The 21166-nt window shown below is 38.8% G+C and overlaps 1 protein-coding gene across 5 annotated transcripts in view; it reads left to right on the top strand.

Moving 5' to 3' along the window:
• LOC121896398 (glutathione synthetase-like) overlaps positions 1 to 20733 on the top strand; it is a 39136-nt gene extending 18403 nt beyond the window's left edge. For all 5 annotated transcript variants that reach the window (XM_042410259.1, XM_042410262.1, XM_042410258.1 and 2 more), the window contains 11 exons: positions 5773 to 5918; positions 7921 to 7996; positions 12287 to 12426; positions 12540 to 12656; positions 13898 to 13978; positions 15804 to 15881; positions 16342 to 16408; positions 16891 to 17085; positions 19200 to 19281; positions 19508 to 19697; positions 19836 to 20733. In XM_042410259.1, coding sequence (XP_042266193.1) covers positions 5773 to 5918; positions 7921 to 7996; positions 12287 to 12426; positions 12540 to 12656; positions 13898 to 13978; positions 15804 to 15881; positions 16342 to 16408; positions 16891 to 17085; positions 19200 to 19281; positions 19508 to 19697; positions 19836 to 19959 — 1296 coding nt within the window. In that variant the 3' untranslated portion in view covers positions 19960 to 20733. The remainder of the gene's footprint in view (positions 1 to 5772; positions 5919 to 7920; positions 7997 to 12286; positions 12427 to 12539; positions 12657 to 13897; positions 13979 to 15803; positions 15882 to 16341; positions 16409 to 16890; positions 17086 to 19199; positions 19282 to 19507; positions 19698 to 19835) is intronic.
• Positions 20734 to 21166: the final 433 nt, after the last annotated feature.

The raw sequence follows: 21166 nt of genomic DNA, 5'->3' as shown, positions 1-21166 counted from the left end.
GCTGCATGACTTTGAACCAGCAGGAGAACTTCAAGCTCTTAACCTCACAATTTCTCAATTCATTCCTCAATCTCTGCCAGTCACAGCCCAACTCCTCCATGTCTCAAGCCCCCTATTACTTTCTCATTCCCTACCAGTTATAAGTCAAGCTCCTAGTCCCCAAAGTCTGGTACCTCAAGCTCCATCAACTGCAATGCCCATGCCTCAAGAGCAGAACAGCTCTGATTTGGTCAACGTGCTAACAGAAGGTGTAAGTGCCAATCGTCTTCCATTACCAGAGCCTGCATGATTCACTGGAGATCCTTTGAAATTCAAGAACTGGCAACTATCTTTTGAAACATAAATAGACAGGAACATTTCAAGCCGAGAAACTGAGCTGGACTGAAAGACGGATTGAAACACACACTCTGCTTGCTTTCTGAAGCGACCAAGTAAGAGGTTCAAGTCTGGGCAGAGTTCGTGTTAGAGTTAGTATATTGTGAGTTATTCACAGTTATGATCAAAAACCAGACAACGTGCGTTACAGACTGCCGTCTGTACGCATGCTCTCTGTGGACAAGGCAACCACTTCTCTCCCCCCATGGTCGCTTTCCTTCCTCTCTCTTTCCTCTCGCTACTAATGCACATGCACACACACATCTTCTTACACATCTGACGGTCAGATAATGGACAAAGCACTGCTCTATCCGTCCGTATCTGCCATCAGACACGTGTGTTTTACACGGAATTGGGTGAGTGCAAGACGCCGACCACCAGGTGGTGCCATCTTGCTATTCTCTAACCAAGACAATGCCGTCACTTCCACTATTTGGTTCTCGCATGATGTGACTTCCTCCCATAGTCACGTCCGCATCTAAACCCTCAACATCATCATGTCAGATTACGTCGCCATCTTGCCGCCCACACACACACACACACACACACACACACACACACACACACACACACACACATACATACATGCTCCCACTTGTATGTGTTCTCACTGTACATAGCTGTATGTTTGCTTAAGTAGAATTAGATTTTAGGACAGTGGTTTATTGAATGAAGCATTTGTTAACTTTGTTAATTCTGCTAAGTTTAGTAAATACTGTTATATCTTCAAAGAGAAGTCTTTTGTCATTACCTGTGAATATTCATAGCCTATCCCTCAGATATTAACATTCTAGGTGAACTTTTTTATGAGACTACCTTGTTTGGTTATTGGTCCCGGTTTCTGGGTGGTGCCCCATAATTATAAATTCATATGAATAATTTTGTTAATTTTTGTAATTAATAATAATCTCTGATAAACATTAATTATTGCTAATAATCAACCGTGCTCCTCACAGATCTGACAGTTGTGTCCCCCCGTGAGGCTGTTTAACAGTTGGTGCCCATATTATTCATTAATATTGATAATTTCTTGATTTCATAATTCACAATTATTTATGATAATTATGAATTATTGCTAATAACCAAATGCACTCCTACCAGTCCTAATAGTGATGTCAAGTGACTAGTCACGTAGCTATTGACCTTATCGTCACTGACGTAGCTAACTGACCACCTATCGAAACACACAAAAACACATTTTTAATTTTTTTGGGAAGCCTCAACAAAACAAAAAAAGATTCAGTGAGTTGGTCGAGGCAGACTCTTAATCCAGTCCGAGCAACTCTGAAATGACCAACGCACCCTCCCCAGAGTTTGATGAGCATGGACGCATTGACAGGAGATGTGCCCCCGCAATTCAAGCTAACATTGCAAGTCAAAATGCTAATGTTTCAGAGGCACTGCATCAACCAACCAGCTTCAGTTTTTGTGAAGGCCGTTTTGTTGAGGGAGGCTTCACAAACTGGTGGAAGGCCACAGAAAAATTTAACAAGCATGAGAAGTTTAAGCTTCACAGTGATGCCATTCAAAAAATGTCTGTTCTAAAAAACACCCCAATTAATGCCCTTTTATCTGACATGGCCTGGCAAGCTCAGAGTACAGCAAGGCATGTTCTGGAACCAACCAACCAATGTTCAGGTCAGTGCTCTTCAAGATTCAAGATTGAGTTTATTGTCATTTTCTGGTGTACATGCATACACAAAAAAATGAAATGCTGTTCTTCTTAGCCCACAGCAGTACAACAGAAAGGATAAAGATATATATCTAAAAGTTCCCTTAAAAACAATGAAAACATGTAAATCCCAAAGAGAAAAAAACAAACAAGAAAGTATTTTATTATGTTTTCTAAACTAAAATGTGCGCACAGAGAGGAGGGGCTATGCGCTCTATTATGAAATAAGATTTTATCCATTTTATATAGTAAAAAAAAAAAAAAGAAAGAAAATAAAATCAGTATGTGGTGGTCAATGTTGATATTGTGGCGGGCTGCCACAAGTAAATGAGGTGCCAGTGTACACGTCCAGAAACCACAGCTTCTCCACCAGCTGTTGTAGTATGATGGTACTAAATGCGAAGCTTTTTGCATGACAAACCACTCAAATCACTTCATAACTATGGGGGTGAGGGCCATAGGATGGAAGTGGTTCATACAGGCTGGGTTTGACTTTTTGGGTACAGGAATGATGGTGGCAGGTATGCATTACTGCTTGACTGAGTGAGATGTTGAAGATGTCAAATCTTTCAGCTGTTCTGCACAGTCCTTAAGAACATGCCCAGGTATGTTGTCTGGCCCTGTGGCTTTGCGTGGGTCATTGCTGGCAAAGGCCCATGCCTTAGGTGGGCTCCAGCTCCAGCTGTGGAAGCTGGAGTACCTAATTGCTGGGTGGTGGTGGCAGTATCCCTGCCCTCCCCTTTATTTGAATTCTGACATTAATCTCAGAATTCTGACTTTAAACTCAGAACTTAAATAAATTTTTCACATCTGGCCGTAATCCTCTTCCGTAAGGGAGACCAGGGACAGTTGTGGCAATTTTTGCTATATTATAAACGTCAGTGTGTCAACTAGTGAAACAATGTATTTAAGTGGTTTTATGAAATATGTACAGGTTGCAAAATTGATTTAAATACAGTCATTCCACTGTTACAACTGTCCCAGTGTACAGGGACAGTTGTAACACATGCCAGGGATGGTTGTAACATGTTAAAAATATACATAATTAATCAATCAAATACTCAGAATGAAAAAGATTATTTAACATTCATGTTATTGTGACTATTCTCTTCTTTTTTGAAAAAAAATAATGAATAACTTTTTTCACACTACATGACAAAAAAAGAGGAGAAGCCATCAAATTATAATGCAAGAAAATTATTTAATGGGTAGTACGCACATCCTCAAAAAGGTTTAAATATGAAATCAAAATGGATTAGTTTGAGGACAACATTCAGTACAGGGTCACATGGCAAATGCCATATGATTTGGCCACTTTCCTGACTGATTTACCCTGTTTTATGCCATATGAAGCCTTCTTCAGCAAAGGAAGTGGGACTCCTCTGTCTGTCTTCCTCTGTCTGACATTTAGCATGCTGTAAGCAAACACATGTTTCCACTGACTATTAGCATGCAACTGATTATTATTAACTTAGCATGTAATTTTATGACATTTTACATTTAATTTGCTATCTATCTATCCATCTATCCATCCATTCATCCATCCATCCAGTTTATGTAGGCCTTATATAAATGAAACTTGGTTCAGGGATGGTTGTAACAAGGCGTTACAACACTCCCAGTATCACCAGCCATTCTTTCACCTCATGTTAACTAGCTTGACTGCTAGTTTGACACATGTTAGCCTTTTCTATTTTTAGCTTACAAAACAGTGATTCTAATAATACTTGTTTGGATTCCTAGACATTTGATCTCAGGACAGTATCCAAAAAAAGACATCTGATAGAAAAGTTACATTTTTACCTCAGAAAAACACTTTTGCCGGTAACTTCCTCTGGGAGTTTCAAACGTGGCTCTGTTTTTGTAAGCAAGAAGACAATCTAACTGAGCATGTGTAGAATGAGTGTAATCACTGTAGCTTATTTCTGATTGGAGGAATTCAAGGTGTTACAACCATCTCATGTTACAACTGTCCCTGGTCTACCCTAGTTATCATATGTTGCTGCCACTTTAATGATGTCCCATTGTTTGTTTTCAAAGCAGTCCTCCAGTGATGGAATTGCCTTCTGTGGCCACCTTGTCTTCTGAAAACTGGTTTCTCTCATTTCACCCAAGTTCTGTATGCAGGTGTTAGCATAACAGTTAGGTAGTCAGAGTTACCAATGTGGGGGAGGGGAGCTGCTTCATAGGAGTTCTTGATGTTTGTATAAACTAATGGTCTAATGTGTTATTGCCCCTTGTTGCAAAGTTCATGTGCTGGTAGAACTTTGGTAAAACAGACATGTGACTTGCCTGGTTGAATGCATCTGGGTGAGCCGTCTGTTGCTCGCTGATGGTGTTGTAGAGTGCACTCATAGCCTGCACTCAGTGGTGCATAGACTGCTGTAATGACAATCGCCATCAGCTCCCGCGGCAAGTAAAAGGGTCAGCACTTCACTGTCATGAACTCTATGCATGGTGAACAGAGTGTAGAGACCACCTCGGCATCATGGCACCACCATTTGTTGATGTAAACAGCCAGGCGGCCTCCCTGGAGCTTACCAGATTGTGAGGCTATTCTGTCTGCTCTGTGGAGTGTTAGCCCATCCACGGTGTCCATGATGTTTTCATTTAGCCATATCTCTGTAAACACAGACACATTAGTCCCTCACACTGCACTGGGAAGCTCTCAAAAGTCTGATAGTATCCATTTTGCTGTCCAGAGAACAAACTTAGCCAGCTTGATTGTTGGAACTGCTGGTTTGTTTGGGTTAGCAGTTAGCCTAGCTCGCACTACTCCACGCTTGCCCCGGTTTAACGTCCTGTCACCTCCCAAAAGAGAGCAAATGGATTTTTTGGAGAGATAACGGGCTCTCGGACACAATTCAGAATGAAGTCATTCAACAGTACGCCTGCGTACTGTGCTGCGTGGAAATTGTGAATAAAATTTTTGACAGCATTTTGGGTGCATATTCAGGTTATCTCTGCCCAGTTACTGCAGTTACAGTCAAATCTAGTGCACCTGCAGAGCAGCCTCCCCACACTAAACTGACAGGACAGCTACATGACTCGCACGTTTTACCAGCAAGACTCATGTTTTAATGCTGTTGTTCATTGTTTGTGATGTGAAAGCGCCAGAGTAATAAAAAACTTGCATCCTGGTATTAGTTCAGTTATAAAATCCAAATGCAACACAGAGCATCTCTCCTGTCGGCTACTGACAGCGCTTCTAGCCAGAGAGTCGATCACACTGGATGGTAGAGGAGGAGATGGTAGAGATGCTGGTACGCATCTGTTTAAATAGGAGTTTAGCTGACTTCTCTGCATTTAACAGTGTCAGAGCTCAGAGCAGAAACACAGTCACTCTGCATCGCGCTGCTGTCCGCCACTTCCATCATCTCGCACCAATTCATTTTGAAAGAGCAACGGCCAATGGCCAAAACTCCAACACTCGGCCGGCCGACCAATGGTGAAACTTCATCACTCACTCACTCACTCACTCACTCACTCACTCACTCACAACTGTGGTTATAGGGCTGGTCAGTGGCCAGTCCAGCCAAACATCTGTTAAATCAACTTAAAACAATAGGTCCCAGATAAAAAAAACAAACAATATACTGATTTGTAACTTTCATGTTCACATGAAAGACATATTTTGAACAATGAAGAATGTACTAATGAAAGCTCTTTTTTCCTTGTTCGTTCTAAAAGCAATGAGCCAATACATTTGTGTCATCTTTTTTCAGGTTGTGACCTTCATTCCATTCACACTCTTCCCCACTCCTGTGCCCAAAGCTGCCCTCGTCCAGGCTCTGGAAGTGCAAATTCACTTCAATACCCTGATGGACAAGATCGGCCAAGACCCAGACTTTCTGGAGGAGGCTCTTGCAAGGTTGATATGGATTAGAATATGTTGTTAATGGCGACGTTTTTTTTTCTATAAAATTCTATGTAAATTCTGGCCTTTGAATCCTACAGCCACAAAGCAAGAAAGCACAGATAAAATGACTCTGTGTCTCTGGATGATGTAGAGGGTGGTTGTGACAGCAGTGGAGAACGGGGTAACATGAGCCACTTTTTACATTTGATGATTTTACTGCAAAATGAAAGTGTATTTGTTTCAAATCATAGTTACTATAAATACCTCAGGTTGTTGTGTACCCATGGAAATTTAAACAAGTTATCTAATTATTATGGTTTTAGAACAATGACCCATCAAATAAAGTTAGTCCTATGACACAACTTGCCCCAAGATAGGGGTAAAGTAAGCACTGTAAATAGTGCCACCGTTGAATGCTGATACAGAAATGACCCAAAATCAAACAATTTTGAGATAATTTTGAACTTCAGTAATGCCATTAATGAAACTCATACAAAATTCATACTTTTAAATAAAAAAACTATATGTTTGTGTCCTGTTGAACAACATGTAAAACAACCTAAACATTTTCAGTAATATTAAACTGTGATCTTTGTGTGTTAACTACAGAAAGAATGTGTGTGTAAATGTGCTTTTGTGTACACAGATGGGTGACAAATTAAAGGAAAAACCAGTACAGGTCTGAATGCTTGATCCCTACAGTGAGGGGATCTGGTGGCTCTGTTATGCTTTGGGGGGCATTTCACTGGCATGGTTTGGGTCCACTTGTCCCCTTAGAGGGAAGGATCACTGCAAATCAAAGTTGTTCTGAGTCATCACCTTTATCCCATGATGAAACATTTCTATCCGGATGGGAGTGGTTTCCTCCATGATGACAATGCCCCAATTCACAGGGCACGAGGGGTCACTGAATGATTTGATGAGTATGAAAATCATATGAATTATATGCGATGACCTTCACAGTCACCAGATCTTAACCCAAATGAACACCTATGGGAGATTTAGGACTGACGTGTTAGACAACGCTCTCCACGATCTCCACCATCATCAAAACACCAAATGAGGGAATATCTTATTGAAGAATGGTGTTCATCCCTCCAGTAGAGTTAAGATACTTGTAGAATCAATGACTGTTCTGGAGGCATATGGTAGCCCAACACCTTACTAAGACACTTCATGTTGGTTTTTCCTTTAATTTGTCACTCTTCTGTATGTACAGCATGTTTGTGTATGGCTTAAACTTAACATTAGTCAACAATTAGGTATTTATTCATCAACATTCTAACACTTGTAACATCAAACATTAACATGAACAGTGTCTCTATTCTCTTCTCTAAACTATCAGAAAATAATACTTAAATACACAGGTTAATCTGTGCATAGGTAGCCTATTTAAACTTTTGGGGGTAAATTGAACCATTGACTCAACTTGCCCCAACATCACTGGCACATGTTACCCCGCAACCTCCATTTTGACAAAACAGTTTCACATAGTGGCTCAGATCCATAATTATGCTAAGTTTATGACCTTGTTTTGTAGCTTACACTGACTTAAATTAACATGTAATAATGTCCAAAATGTATCTATTTTAATTAGAATACAAGACTGATAACTTCAGTAACATGATGAATTCACTTGGCATGACAAAAATATATATATTTTTTTGCTCTGTTTTACTTACCACTCTCTCCATGTGCTACAGTACAAGATGTATTAAGATGGGGGGAACTATACTTCGTTGAGCTTTGGTCACATGATTACTTTTGTTTATGGTTACCTAGATACAGGGGGTTGCTCATTTTACCCACTGGCAAAACTTACCCCATTCTCCCCTAATTGTGCTGTTATACTTTTAGCAGCCATGATTTGCATGGAGATGAAAAAATGGAATTCACCATTAAAACCCTTTTTTAGTTTGTTTTTTACAGGCTTAGGTGTATAACAGAGAATGACATTCAAAAGTGCAGTGCTTCATATATATTGTTCAATGATTTGTCTCCTTCCACATTGCAGTACAATCCAGGCAGATGACTTTGCAGCTAAGCTGTATGACATATACAGACAAGTGCAGCAGGAAGGGCGGACACAGGTAAGAAACTTGATTTACAGTGTTAACAATGTAGATAACCTGGCTTTGAAACTGTATTTGCACTCTCAGGATAAGGCTAGTGACATTTTTCTTACTGTCAACAAATCCCATAAAAAGACCAAAACTGGTAGTCCATGTCTCAGTTCTTACTGACCTCCCTACCCTGTATGTGGTTCTCAGCCCCAAGCCCATTGGTTCCTACTGGAGATGTAAATCTTGAACAACAGGTCACAAAAATATAGTTTCATTTTTAAGAAAGGCTGAGCAGTTTATTTAAACATCTGGACACTGTAGTTTTTAGCAAACACCATTGGACAGTAGTGAATAGTGCATTTGTTTAGGACTATTTTCAGCCCTTATTAATACATTCTTGGTGCTCTAATGACTTTTCAGCAGCAGGACGGTGTGTGTGAGATTGACTCAAAATAAACACAGTGCCTGTCTTCATCATACATGTCAAGGAACATGTCACCCAGTGCAACAGTGTGAGGAAAGTGTAGCTTCCATGCTATTTCTATAGATGGTAATCTGCTGCAGGTGATCAGTCAGTCACACAGATATCTTCTATTCCAATGTGTTTATTTTCACCATCACAACCACAAGCCTTTCACACAACTGTCTCAATGACTCAGTGGTTCTGTGCAAATGAACATAATAAAATAAGAATGAACATGTATGATAAACAGGTGAATTTATAAGAAAAAAAATACAACAGACATATATAGAAACTCCACTGCTTCTTTCAAATGTAGAAATCACACTGCAATGTAATACAAAACTGGCCAACAGCAGAGAAATAACATGACAATGTATGAACAGTCATCTCTGAAGCTGAAACAGCCTATTCCCTCTTTAGCTAGTCCCTTCAGGAAATTGCAAAATTTTACAATTGCAATAATTGACTCAAATTCAAGAAATCTCAGCAATATTTGTGAGAGCTTGCAATTTTGCTAAATTACTGCAACATTTCTGCATGAAATGGCCAAATCAACAGGTTGCTTGTGATTTGGGCCAATTGTCGCATTTCATGTCGAGGTAATGTAAGTCATCGCAGCGCGCATTCAGCAAGGATTCAGGCCCACATCCAAGTGGAAGGTGGACAAATCTCACCTGCCAACAAAAAATACTGACATAGACCATGCAAAAACCATTTCCAAATGTTCCCAAATGAAGTTTGCATTGATTTAGTCAGAAGAATACAAGTTGATGCTTTATTCAGACAGCAGGGATGGACATAATCTATCTCAAACATAAAAATGGGGGCTGTGGAAATGAAACAATATTTTTATGTTAATGGATTTATTTTAACTTGTGCTGTGCCGGTTACAATGTGCCTGTTGGGAGCGGGCCGATTGCTTGTTATTTCTCGAGAACCCCATATATATGCATCAATTGACAAACGCACTTAAGATGATAAGGATTTCATAAATTAAATGGTTTTAATCCGTGAACGATAGAAGTTTACGGCCTTCCATTGGTTGATTCTGCTGCCAATCAAATGTGTCTGCGTTCCTATTGGCTAGTTTTACTGCCTCTGCCTCTTTTTTTTCTCAAGTGTGCCCTCGTTCTTCTCTCTTGGGCAGTTTAACCGAGCGAGGAGTGTGCCTTTGTCCCACTCAGCGAGTCAGTTTATTAATATTAAACATGTCACGTGCCCAAATTGCACCTAAAAAACATCTGTCTCCACAGTAAATCATTTGTCGAGTGTTTGATGGTTGTTGATGCTTTAGAACATAACCGCTGCGAAACAATCAGAAAATGTATTGTGAAAATGAAAAAAGTATTCATTCACGAGCTGTCTCTCTCTCAGAGAAAGCTTTCCAGCCTGTCTCTCTGTTGCTCGCTCATGCTCTTAGCTCTCCCTCTCTTTTTCTCTTGTCTATTTTAAAATAAGTTGGGAAACCCACAACAAAGTCTAACTTCTGTAATCAAATGAAGAGATGTGGTCCTATCCTCTCTCTCATGGCAGGTTTTTACAGCTGTGATCATGACATGCACACAGAGCCCAGAAGCCCTGCCCTGCTGCTGCAGAGTGGAGTGGCTCTCTGATCTCTTGTTTATTCATATTAAACATGTCACATGTCAGAATTGCACCAAATTCGACACTGCTCTTCCTTGGGTCCTCAGCAATGCACCCACCAAGTGTGAAGTAGATCGGATGAATGGTTCAAAAGATATGTGAAGGACAAACATACAGACAGAGAGACAGACAGAGATTCCTTGCTTTATAAAGAGAGATGGCATTATTTTCTGATTTTATTTGTTATGAAACAGTCTTATGATGCCTCTGATGCTTCTATATGACCTACATAAGTAAACAAGACCATCAGTGAGAAGATTGGCTATTTCTATATAGTTATTCTAAATGCCAGCCACCGGGTCAGATTCCCTGCAGATCAGAATCATAATTATGAAACATAATTTATGACACGCAGACTGGAAGAGCCCATGTTTACATTACATGTCGCATTGTAGCATGAGGGAGTACAAAGACGTTGCTAGGACGAGGGGAGAACATTTCTCTTCTCAAGTTAGACTTGTTGTTGGCTTCCTGGCTCATTTTAAAAAAGACAAGAAAAAGAGAGAGAGCGCAGCGAGTTGAGAGCATGAGCGAGAGAGAGAGAGAGAGAGACAGCAGCAGTGGTTGAGCGAGCTAGAGAGTGAATGAAGAGAGCCAGTGACGGTGTAGCAAGAACAAAAGATTGAATCAGATCAATAAAACGTTATTTTTCTAATTGTTTCACAGTGGTTACGTTCTATTGAACAAATAAATACGCCCACACCCCCACACAACCCTGTGGGAAGGTGCTGCATTGCCAGATTTGGTGTGAATGCAGTCGTACATGTAACCTCGCTGTATGAACGGTGCTAAAACAAACTTAACTTTGCTTCAACATCCTCCATTACAATTATTAATCTTACACAGCCACAAACAGATACATTACCTCATCACAATGCATCCTGCAAACAGCTGTGTTAAAAAAGAAAAACAGTATTAAAATTAAGTAGTATCTTTCTTTCGCTCGCCCCCAAAACAAATGCATGCACTTGCCAAGAAAATACGTTTTAAAATTAGCAATGAAATATAGTTGTTTCTGTGATATGCAGTATGCTTTTTATCAAAGGAAGTGATTACATATGAGTCTTCATTGGTAGTAGTTTTTAAAAAATCGCAATATTTTCCTGTGCTTGCAATTTTTCCCAATTACCGCAATTTTACACATAATACATTGCAAATTTTATTACAATTTTTGAGAAAAGCTGCTGCAAAATCAAGCATTTTTGGCCACAATAAAATAACATAAAAACTGCAAAATCCTGGAGGGACTGATTAACAGTAGATTAATGTCCGTTAGCCATGCAGCACTGCCATCTACTGGCCGATAAATTATGTTATGACATTTCTACTAGTGGCTACATGTGTTGTGCACACGTCGTTAATTGACCAGTGCACCTACCATGTGGCTGTTCAGTAGGTATATCAGTAACACTGCTAACTAACAGCAGAATGAACTATGATATTATAAAGTTACATAGAAATCATATTACGGTTTTACAAACTAGAAACACTAACAAAGTTAGCTGCTAATATGTGGCCACACCGTGAGCAGAACATGAACATGAGCCCAGTTAGACTATCTAACACACACAAGCCGTTACCCAGCAAGTATAGCAGGCACACAGTATTCCCAAACACTCTTTCTTGCGCTAGATGAACTTCATACTCATACTGACAGTACAGTTAGGGATGCACTGGTCCTTAATATCTAGGAGAGTTTCTCTGATGTGTGGTGGACTTCATCGATCTTCTAATCTAACTCTAGACAAGAACACGAATAAGCACATTTTCCAAAATGTTACACTATTCCTTAAGATGAAAGCAAGCCAGAGTTTCACATTAACTTTCTGGTGAAACTTGAGACAGATAGCTGAAATCAATATAACATTTAACAAAATTCATGTTTAACGTTTAACAAAATCCAATTCAATTCAATTAAAAACTATCTGTGCCATAGAATCATAGAATGTGAGGAATTTGAAGTGGAGAGAGACGCACACCAAACTTAATAATAATAAACTGAAATTAAACTGAAATGTATTAAAGTAAGCAACAACAATAAATGCAATGCGGTGTGAAATTCAGCATCAGTGATGTGAGGTCCGTGTTGTCAGCTTAAAAACAAAACCAAAATGTTAACATGAAATGAATGGGGCTTGGTAAGTGGTGAGAGGATCATCGCAATGGAATATGGGCAGGCGGGAAATTAACTTCTACCATCTTCTTCCTAGTCCATTGTGTTGGGTTTGAACCGGTCTGACTACATGGTGGACCAGAGGGAAGATGGAGCACCTTCTCTGAAGCAAATAGAGGTCAACACTATTGCTGCAGGTGGTTTTGGCGTAACTGACCGTCTGTCTATGGTGCACAGGTATCTGAGGACATTTGCATATGTAGAAGTGAACCAGTGAATTAACTGGTTATCAGTTTAACCAAGGAGGTGGTATGTTAATAAGAGTTCTGTTGTTCCCTCTGATTTGTCAGACATGTAATGCAGTCTGTCGGGCTTTTTGAAGAGAGCAAGTGTATCCAGGACACCAACAGGACTTCTGCAATGAGTGCTGCTCTTGCCAAGGCCTGGGAGCTCTACGGCCAACAGAAGTAAGTGTGGTGATGGTGGAGATCAACGCACTGTATGTGACAAAAAAAGTGTCTGTGTCAAAAAAAAATTCAGGGAAGAAGATCTTATAGCCATTAAGACTTGCAGGTTTTGGTTGATTACATACATTATTAGAAACACATAATTACTAACTACAATTTTGCACAATTTCTTTTAATTAATAATAAACAAGTTTATAAAAATATGCAAATTAGCATTTCTTTCATTTAATCCCATGTTTTTTCAATACATATTGATTTCATTTGGTGCAGTGTTTATTCTATATTAAAACTAAAGATATATAAAGGATAGGTTCACAATTTTTCATTTATCTTAAAACAGGTACCCATATGAACATAGAAACTCTTTGTGCAATGTAACAAAGTGCAATGGAAACAAACTTAGTGAATAAATTATGATGTACATGAAATGTGTGACTTAAATGTCACTCCAGCTACTACTGAAGAGACAAAAAATGGCAGCATATGAAAACATCAGTGGACAGATGAGGAGATTGAGACGTTTCTCAAGATAATACATGAAACAAACATAAATGCCCTATTTTCATCATATTTTCCATATTTCTATTGTTTGAGGTTTGACTGGCACTTCTTAATTACAGCATCTCATAGTGCCCTCTTCTTCTGCAACAGTTTAATGGCACTGACCGAAGAATTAGCATCACCAAATGTTTATCTCAATGAGCCCAAATCCTAATATTCACTTGACAGTAATGGATGGAAACATTAATTTGCATTTTTTTCTGCTGATTTTCTGGAATTTTCTTTTAAAATTTGTGCTACATTTGAATGGAAGCTTGACCAGTGCTTTTCTGCTGAGCTGCAGGGGAGGGATAGTAACACAAAGAGGGACTTTGTACTGAAAGCACAGGAACTTTGGGAGATATCCAATTGATTTGGCTAACCTAGACTACTGAAACCTCATTTTATCTTCAGATAAGCTATTACATACATTTTTGCACAGAACGAGGACTGTGGATTTTGTTACTCATATGAACAGGAGGAATGAATAAAGCAAGCAAAATATTTTTTCAATGTTCATATGGGCACCTTACTATTGTTTTTAGACAGACTTGAAAAATTGTAAACCTATATCCTTTAGGGCTGTCATTATATTATTTTGCCCAAGAAGAACATTGTCAAGAGATGTCTTTTGTTTAACGTTTTTACCTTTGTCACTGTATACTAACAAATCACTAGTAAACTTGATTCTCTTTCTGCAGGGCAGTAATTATGTTTCTGGTTGAGGAAGTCCAGATTAGCAAACTCAGTCATCGTTGCATTGAGAAAGAGCTTTGGAACAGGTAAGGAGAAAGGACATGACGACATAATGAAAGCATCAAGGGTTTTATATTTCTTAAAGTGTCAATCAGGGCACTGCTTAGGAGCCTAGGCCACGATCCAATGAAGTCCCATTCCTATTGGTTTGGTGCTATTTAACTGTTTGCAAGTATTGCTATGTGGCTCAAGTTACTGGGACTACAACGTTACCTCCTGCCTATCAGCTAGGTTGTCAAGTTTGTCAAGGATTTACACCATGTAGTAACACAACGGGGTGAGCAAGACTGAATACCTTATTCCAGTGTCTCTAATCACAATAATAATATAATAATAATAATAATAATAATAATAATAATAATAGTAATACAGTAACTTATTACTATTGGTGGAATCAGTATGTGTTAAAGAGGTCTCTTCTCTTCCTAGAAATTTGTTAGTATCTGACAGAGAGCCCCAGCACCAAGCGAGGTATGCCCCTTGCTCTTGGCTTTCCCCCGATACAATGGCTCCTGTCCTAACAATTTTACCGCTGGTCCCTCTCTTGAGGAGCACAGATTAGCATCTCTAACATATTAGAGAATTATTAGACAGCAAGGGGCTTTACCAAAAATGTAGTTGAGGAGCCTTGGATGAGTGAAAAAACGGGACCAAAAAAGATGGGAAGTTTGTTTTTCAATAAATCAGAGTGATCTACTTAGTTTTATTCAGCACAAAAAAGCAAAAGAGTAAAAATCCAGAAAAGTAAAAAATCTCACAAAAAACTGAAACTCTCCTCAGGGTTACATCTCCTTCAATACAGTTGCAGCTGAGAGATGTCTTCACTATTTTGTCCTATCTGAAATCTACACATGATATATATATTAAATTCAAACATTTCATTGGTTATATGTAAGTGGATAATACCAAAAAGGATATAAATAAAATACATGAATAATAACAAAGGATAGCACCAAAAAAGGCTATTCTAAAAATGCATGAAGCATGCATGCACAAAGCATGTGACCTACATGAGCAAAAATCCTGTTTTCTGAGAATCTATGCAGGTGCGTCCTTGTTAAGCAACAGCTCTAACAGACAAAGTAAAAAGTATTCACACAGCAGCGCCTAAGCATAAGTTCTCAACAACCTTAACCACAGCGCGTCACACATATGCTTATATCACAGTTTCAGATCTCAAGTGGTTTTTCAGTCTGTGAAGCAGAGCAAGCTCCTTCTCGGTTCGTCTCTCTTTCTCTGCAGGGAGTGCAGAATGCACTCTTGACCCCTGTTCTCCTCTAACAGTTCCTACAGTTAAATGTTTGAGCTTCACTGTGCAGAACGATGTATGTGACACTAGAAGGCTGTTTTCACAGTCATCTGTTGAAAGTGGAAAGTTTCTCTGTGCTCACTGAAAATCCGATTTTAAGGGGTGGGCCTACGAGCATGATTCATGACATCACAAATAGTTTGGAAGCCAATCCTGGTCCAATATCCAAAGTATATAAGTGTGATATGGAAACTTGAAGCCTCCATTGCACAAACACCGACAATGGACTTTACAGTGAAGTAGGAGGCATCTTGTGTCCAACAGTTAAACTTGTGAAGTGAAAAATATTTATGTATTGATTCTGGATTTTTTAATGAGGGAGAAGGGGGGGATGTAATTTTAAGGATTTTAACAAAATAATTGAACTTTTTTTGAAAAACAATATCAGACACAAATATGAGACACAAATATATTACTATATATTTTTCAAAGTAGTGCATTTTAAATACATCTTAATACATGTCTGGAGGGGATCTTTAAGCAGAAACTGTATAATTAACATTTTTAACACTAAGCAGACAATTTTGTCTCTGTCTGTGCAGAAATATTCCTGTTATCCGCAGAAGATTTGAGGAGGTGTATAGAGGAGGATCTCTTGATGGTGACAAAAAATTGTTTATGTGGGTATGCATTTATGTTTTATAGTTGTGAAACATGTAAACAATTCAACTACATGCTGTATAGTTGAATTGTTGTATGTTGTGCATTTGATTATATTCCAAACTTGCTGAATATGAAATTAAAAGTAGCAGGCGGTTAACTTAGCTCAACCAAAATGTAAAAATAATCACAGTTTTTTTTTTTTTTACTGCTAACCACCTCTTGGCTCTGGCTCGCTAGTTAATGCACTGATATGAGACTGAAATTGAGCTCTTCTCATTTAGTGCATTTCCAAAATGTGCAACAGTTTCTTTAACTTTCACTTGTTACAAACATTTTATTATCAAGTGTGACTGGTCACATGTTTTGACATGTTTTAGTTTGTCTGTTACTCTGATCAAGCCATGATATGTATGTTTCTTTAATTGTATTGAAGACATTTCTGGCAGGTCTTAACACTGTCAAACTGTAACTCTGCAGAGATGGGCTTGAGGTAGCTGTTGTGTACTACCGCTATGGCTACATACCAGACAACTACACTGAACAGGTAAAATATGATATTCCCTAATATTTGTATTACTTTAAAGCTGCACTAACAAATTTTTTGGCATCTCGGGGGAAGCCGAAACAAGCCATATACATTCACATATTATCACCTTATACAGCTGATAGGGCAAACACAGTTGCTTATTTTAATTCATAATTAATACAAATATATATGTTGATTAGAGCAGCTTTAAAGCTGAATTGAACAAAATGGGGTCAGAAGGTCTCCAAACGTGCTTATAAAAGCACAGTTTGAATGCTAACAAAATTATTGTTTTAGTTTTCAAATGATTAGATGTTCTGTCCAGTATGGATCTCCAAGATCATATTTCATCTTTTCAGAAGGAATGATACAAGAAACTATCTATCAGAAAATATACTGAGCAATGAGCACTAGTGGAACAGTGGCTCATCCAGAAGTGGGGCTGGAGAAGTTTAATTTCCAGATGTGAGTAATTTCTAACAGAATTCATGTACGTGTAGAATTGGGAGGCTCGTCTTCTGATGGAGCGCTCTATGGCTGTGAAATGTCCAGATGTCGGCACTCAGCTGGCTGGAACCAAGAAGGTCCAGCAGGTGCTCACCAGACCTGGAGTTCTGGAGAAGTTCTTCCCTGACAAGCCCCAAGTAGTGGAGCAGATCAGAGCAACATTCGCTGGCCTTTACACTCTAGACATGGTGAGAGAATGATACATACTACACAGTTGTTTCAATCCTGTTATAGGTCATAGTTGTTTCTCACCAAAATGCACTGTATGTATCCTTGAGGACTGACAAATGTGATTGACACACTTTCTTCATCATAAAAAAAACTGCAAAGAGATGTGAGAATGGCGGAATTGTACATACCAAATGAGACATCCCCACTCAATCCAGCATCATATATTAGGTGACGGCAATTACTAATGATGCCCAGCATCCCAATTGTCCTGTAATTTGTGGAAATAACAGTTATAATGAAAAAACATCTGATAACTGCTGCTCCGATTGTAGATCTATTGCTACATCTGGTCATCATGGAATATCTCTAATAGAAATAACACCAATAGGCAAGTAAAATATGTTTATTACTAAAAGAACAAAATGGATGTAAGCGGGCAATAAAATAAGATATAAGTACTCTAAATAAAATCTATATTTCAGTTGTGAAATGCTGCAGGAACAGTATGTCTTTCCTTTTACTGATTTGGACTGATAATAATCACAACCCTTTTTTTTTTCAAAGGAGCCAAGATGCACTGGGAAAGCCTGATGAAGTAAAAGTAGTCAAAGTTCGAAGAGTATTTTTTAAGATTCATAATTCAGGTTAAAAACACATCTTGACAATGTTATTTTAGGAATAAACATGAATAACATGAGAGCTGCTGTTAGTTATTCCTGTTTCCACTGGCAGGTTTGGCCGTTTCCTTGACCTAGAGTACTGCCTTTCGCTCCTCGTCTCCACTAAGACTTATTTAAGGGACTGAAACATCCTTGATCAATTTTTGGGTTACAGGCCCAAAGTCGGAGGAGCGAGGTCAGGGGAAACATGATAAGCAAACCCCATGATTGCATCGAGAGACTCTTTATGGATAACTACAACCTGCAAGGAGAGGATCACATGACCGACAAGCATAGCTGAGCCAGCACTTCTGTTAGCAAGCTAATCTACTAGCTTGTTTACTACCAACTAAACACTGTGCAAGCCGATAGGTTATCTTATAGATAACACTGACTGTGGGTTTGCTGTTCATTTATTTAAAATTTTACAACAGACATATTTAAGTAAGAATTCATATCTGACATTTCTCTGAACAGTCATTTGAATCAGAGCTGGTGGAAGTCTTTTACTGGGCAACAGATCCACACATTAAAAAAGAGTGAAGGAAAATTCTGTTTTTAAGATTGTGATACAGAAATGAGAAAGTAATGAATGCTAAAGGATCCTAAAATGTGTTATGGGGGGTTGGCTGCTTTAAGTGTTTAGTTTGTTTCTGTTTAAACATTTGTAAATGTTTTGCATTGTTCAAATCACATTTCATCCAAACCAGAGGTGAAAGAATAAAGAAATGCAGCAGGTTGATTAACAAACTTTGCTGTTTTTCTCTTTGCTGCAAAGATTTTTTTCATTTTCCAGTGGCAGTCATGTTTTGTGCTTCTTCAGTGTTTATCTTACTAGACAAGCTAGCAAAGCTAAACAAAACTAGCCCACTAACGCCTTCAACTGTCTCTGTCGGTCACGTGATCCTCTCCTTGCTGGTTGTAGTCATGGATATATTATAAGGGCAGGGGTGTGTGGCGCACAAAATGCTTTTTGGGGCGCATGGGGATTTTTCACTGCAATACTGCAAGTAACCACTGTGAAAAACTGGCTTCAAAGCTGAGCGGTGGCACCATATCCACCTCTTATGATACATCCATGGTTGTAGTTCAGAGTATGTCAGCTAGTAGTCTTCTTCTTTGCTGCCTTTGATAGGGCATTGCTACATTTGATGGCATATTACTGCCACCAACTGTCAATTTGTGGAATAGGATGAATGTTTCAGCAGGAATGTGTACTGTGTCCCCTGTGTCCTTGTGTAAGAGATACAATGCTACAATGTTAAGTTTGGGGTATTTATATAGACTCTTAAAAATAGAATCTCAATCAAATATGCTCTCTGAAATGTTGTCTTTGCTCAAATCTTAAAATTCTAATTTGCACTCAAATAATTATGCAGCAGAGAAATGAGAGAGAGAAATGCTGGTGCTGTTCCTGTTTCTGGTTTGTCACAAAATTAGAATGAATAAGTTTTCCCTTCTTTGGGCTCCAGGGTCCAGAAGGTGACCGAACAGTGGCCATGGCTTTGGCCAACCCGGATAAGTTTGTACTGAAGCCTCAGAGAGAAGGAGGAGGTAAGGTGACATCAGCATGCCCTCACGTGATGTGTGTTGGTATTCTCTTAGGTGTTCTTTAAGATGTCCATTTGATGGTATTCCCACAAAATGACTTATACTGTATGCAACAGGGGTACAGTTTTCTATAGTTCATCTTTACAAGTCACTCAATGTAACACTGTATTAGTTATTGTTGCAAAAACACTACACGTGACCTCACAAACTGTATCTCTGTTAACTTCAGGGAACAATTATTTTGAAGAGGACATGGTGAGACTACTACAGGAGGTTAAAAGTGATAAAAGGAGAGCTGCCTATATTCTAATGGATAGGATCCGACCCAGAACAGAACAAAACATCCTGCTAAGGAAAGACCTTCCAATCACACTTGCTTCTATTTGTTATGAAATAGGAGTTTTCGGAGCCTATGTGAGGTATAGTACACACAGAGACATACAGCATGATTGTGGCATAAATGAAAAAAGAATCATATAAAGACACAGACTGCTTGATAATCATAACAAATGTGTCTTGTTTGCATGTAATCATGATGCACCTGTAACTCTATACAGGCATGGAGGAGAAATGGTTCTCAACGAGGTTTGCGGTCACACTTTGAGGACAAAGAACAGTGAATACAACGATGCGGGGGTAATTGGTGGAGTGACTGTGTTTGACAATGCACTCATCAGCTGAACACTCCCTGTCTCATGTGATCTGCCAGGCTTCACATACAACACGAGCTGTGGAGCACCATCAACCTAAAGGCAGGAACACAAAGTGAAACAAATGAACAGAAATGAGTTTTATGTTATCATCATTCTGTCACTGTCTTCCCCCATACTGTTAACTGATAACATGCTTATTTGTTGCTAGAACTAGTTTAGTGTTTTTTTCATTCATGTTCAGAAAATATGTTTATAAAAATGTAGCAGTTTGCAGTTTGCCAGATTCAACACTAGGTGGCAGTAAAGCCAAAGGCATCTTCCACATGAAGTAAACACCCACCAGCAGATCTACAGAGTTCACGCCAGGCAAAGGAGGTAACAGGGTTCATGTGAGATATGCGACATGCCAATACTTTGAGATTCAACAGGGCAAGAAGGACACATACACCATTTACATATTAATGCAAACACATTTTGAACCTGATTTTAAATGTGTCTTCGATTTTAACATTATCATAAGATTTTCCACAGACAGTATACAACTCTGATTTCAAATGTGAACTGTGTAAACTGTGAAGGCAAACAAAACCCTGTAATAATGTCATTAGTCATACATTTTCTATGACCTACTGTATATGCAGCAACTCATTCTGTATCAATATGAATTGAATGATTTTATTTCTATTTAAATGTCAAACCATAAAAAACCCACAATAATACTATGTATAAATGACATAAAGTTGAAAGCAATACAACACAGACTAAAACGTTACCATTGATTCAAAATAAAGTCTTCCTGTTATTTTGTCCACCTCCTGTTTTTATTCATTCTTCGAGATTAGAAATCTTTTGTGCTGACTTGCGAGTGTGATAAATTCCATTATGTGTCCAGGAGTCATCAAACAGAAACAAGGGTCATTGCCAGCGAGGGCTATCAGCACCACAACATCTCCCACAGGAAACACTCCAGCTGTTTTACTGCCGGAGCCGCTAAACAAAAATACCTCTGCATGTTATTCCCTGTACGTTTAAATCAACTGTCAGTATCAAATGAGAACAATGGCATTAGAATCTAACAGCCCGCTGATAGATTAAATTATGCTGATTTTTTTTTCCTTTTTACATTTGATTAATTTCACATGGTCATGTTAGGGGAACACTTCTACACAGCATACAGCTTGAACCGTTTACAATCCAGCTCCAGACAAAACATTTGCGGTGTAATAAGCCAGTTA

Source organism: Thunnus maccoyii, chromosome 4, assembly GCF_910596095.1.
Source record: "Thunnus maccoyii chromosome 4, fThuMac1.1, whole genome shotgun sequence".
NCBI lineage: Eukaryota > Metazoa > Chordata > Actinopteri > Scombriformes > Scombridae > Thunnus > Thunnus maccoyii.
This window is presented reverse-complemented; position numbering and strand designations above follow the sequence as displayed.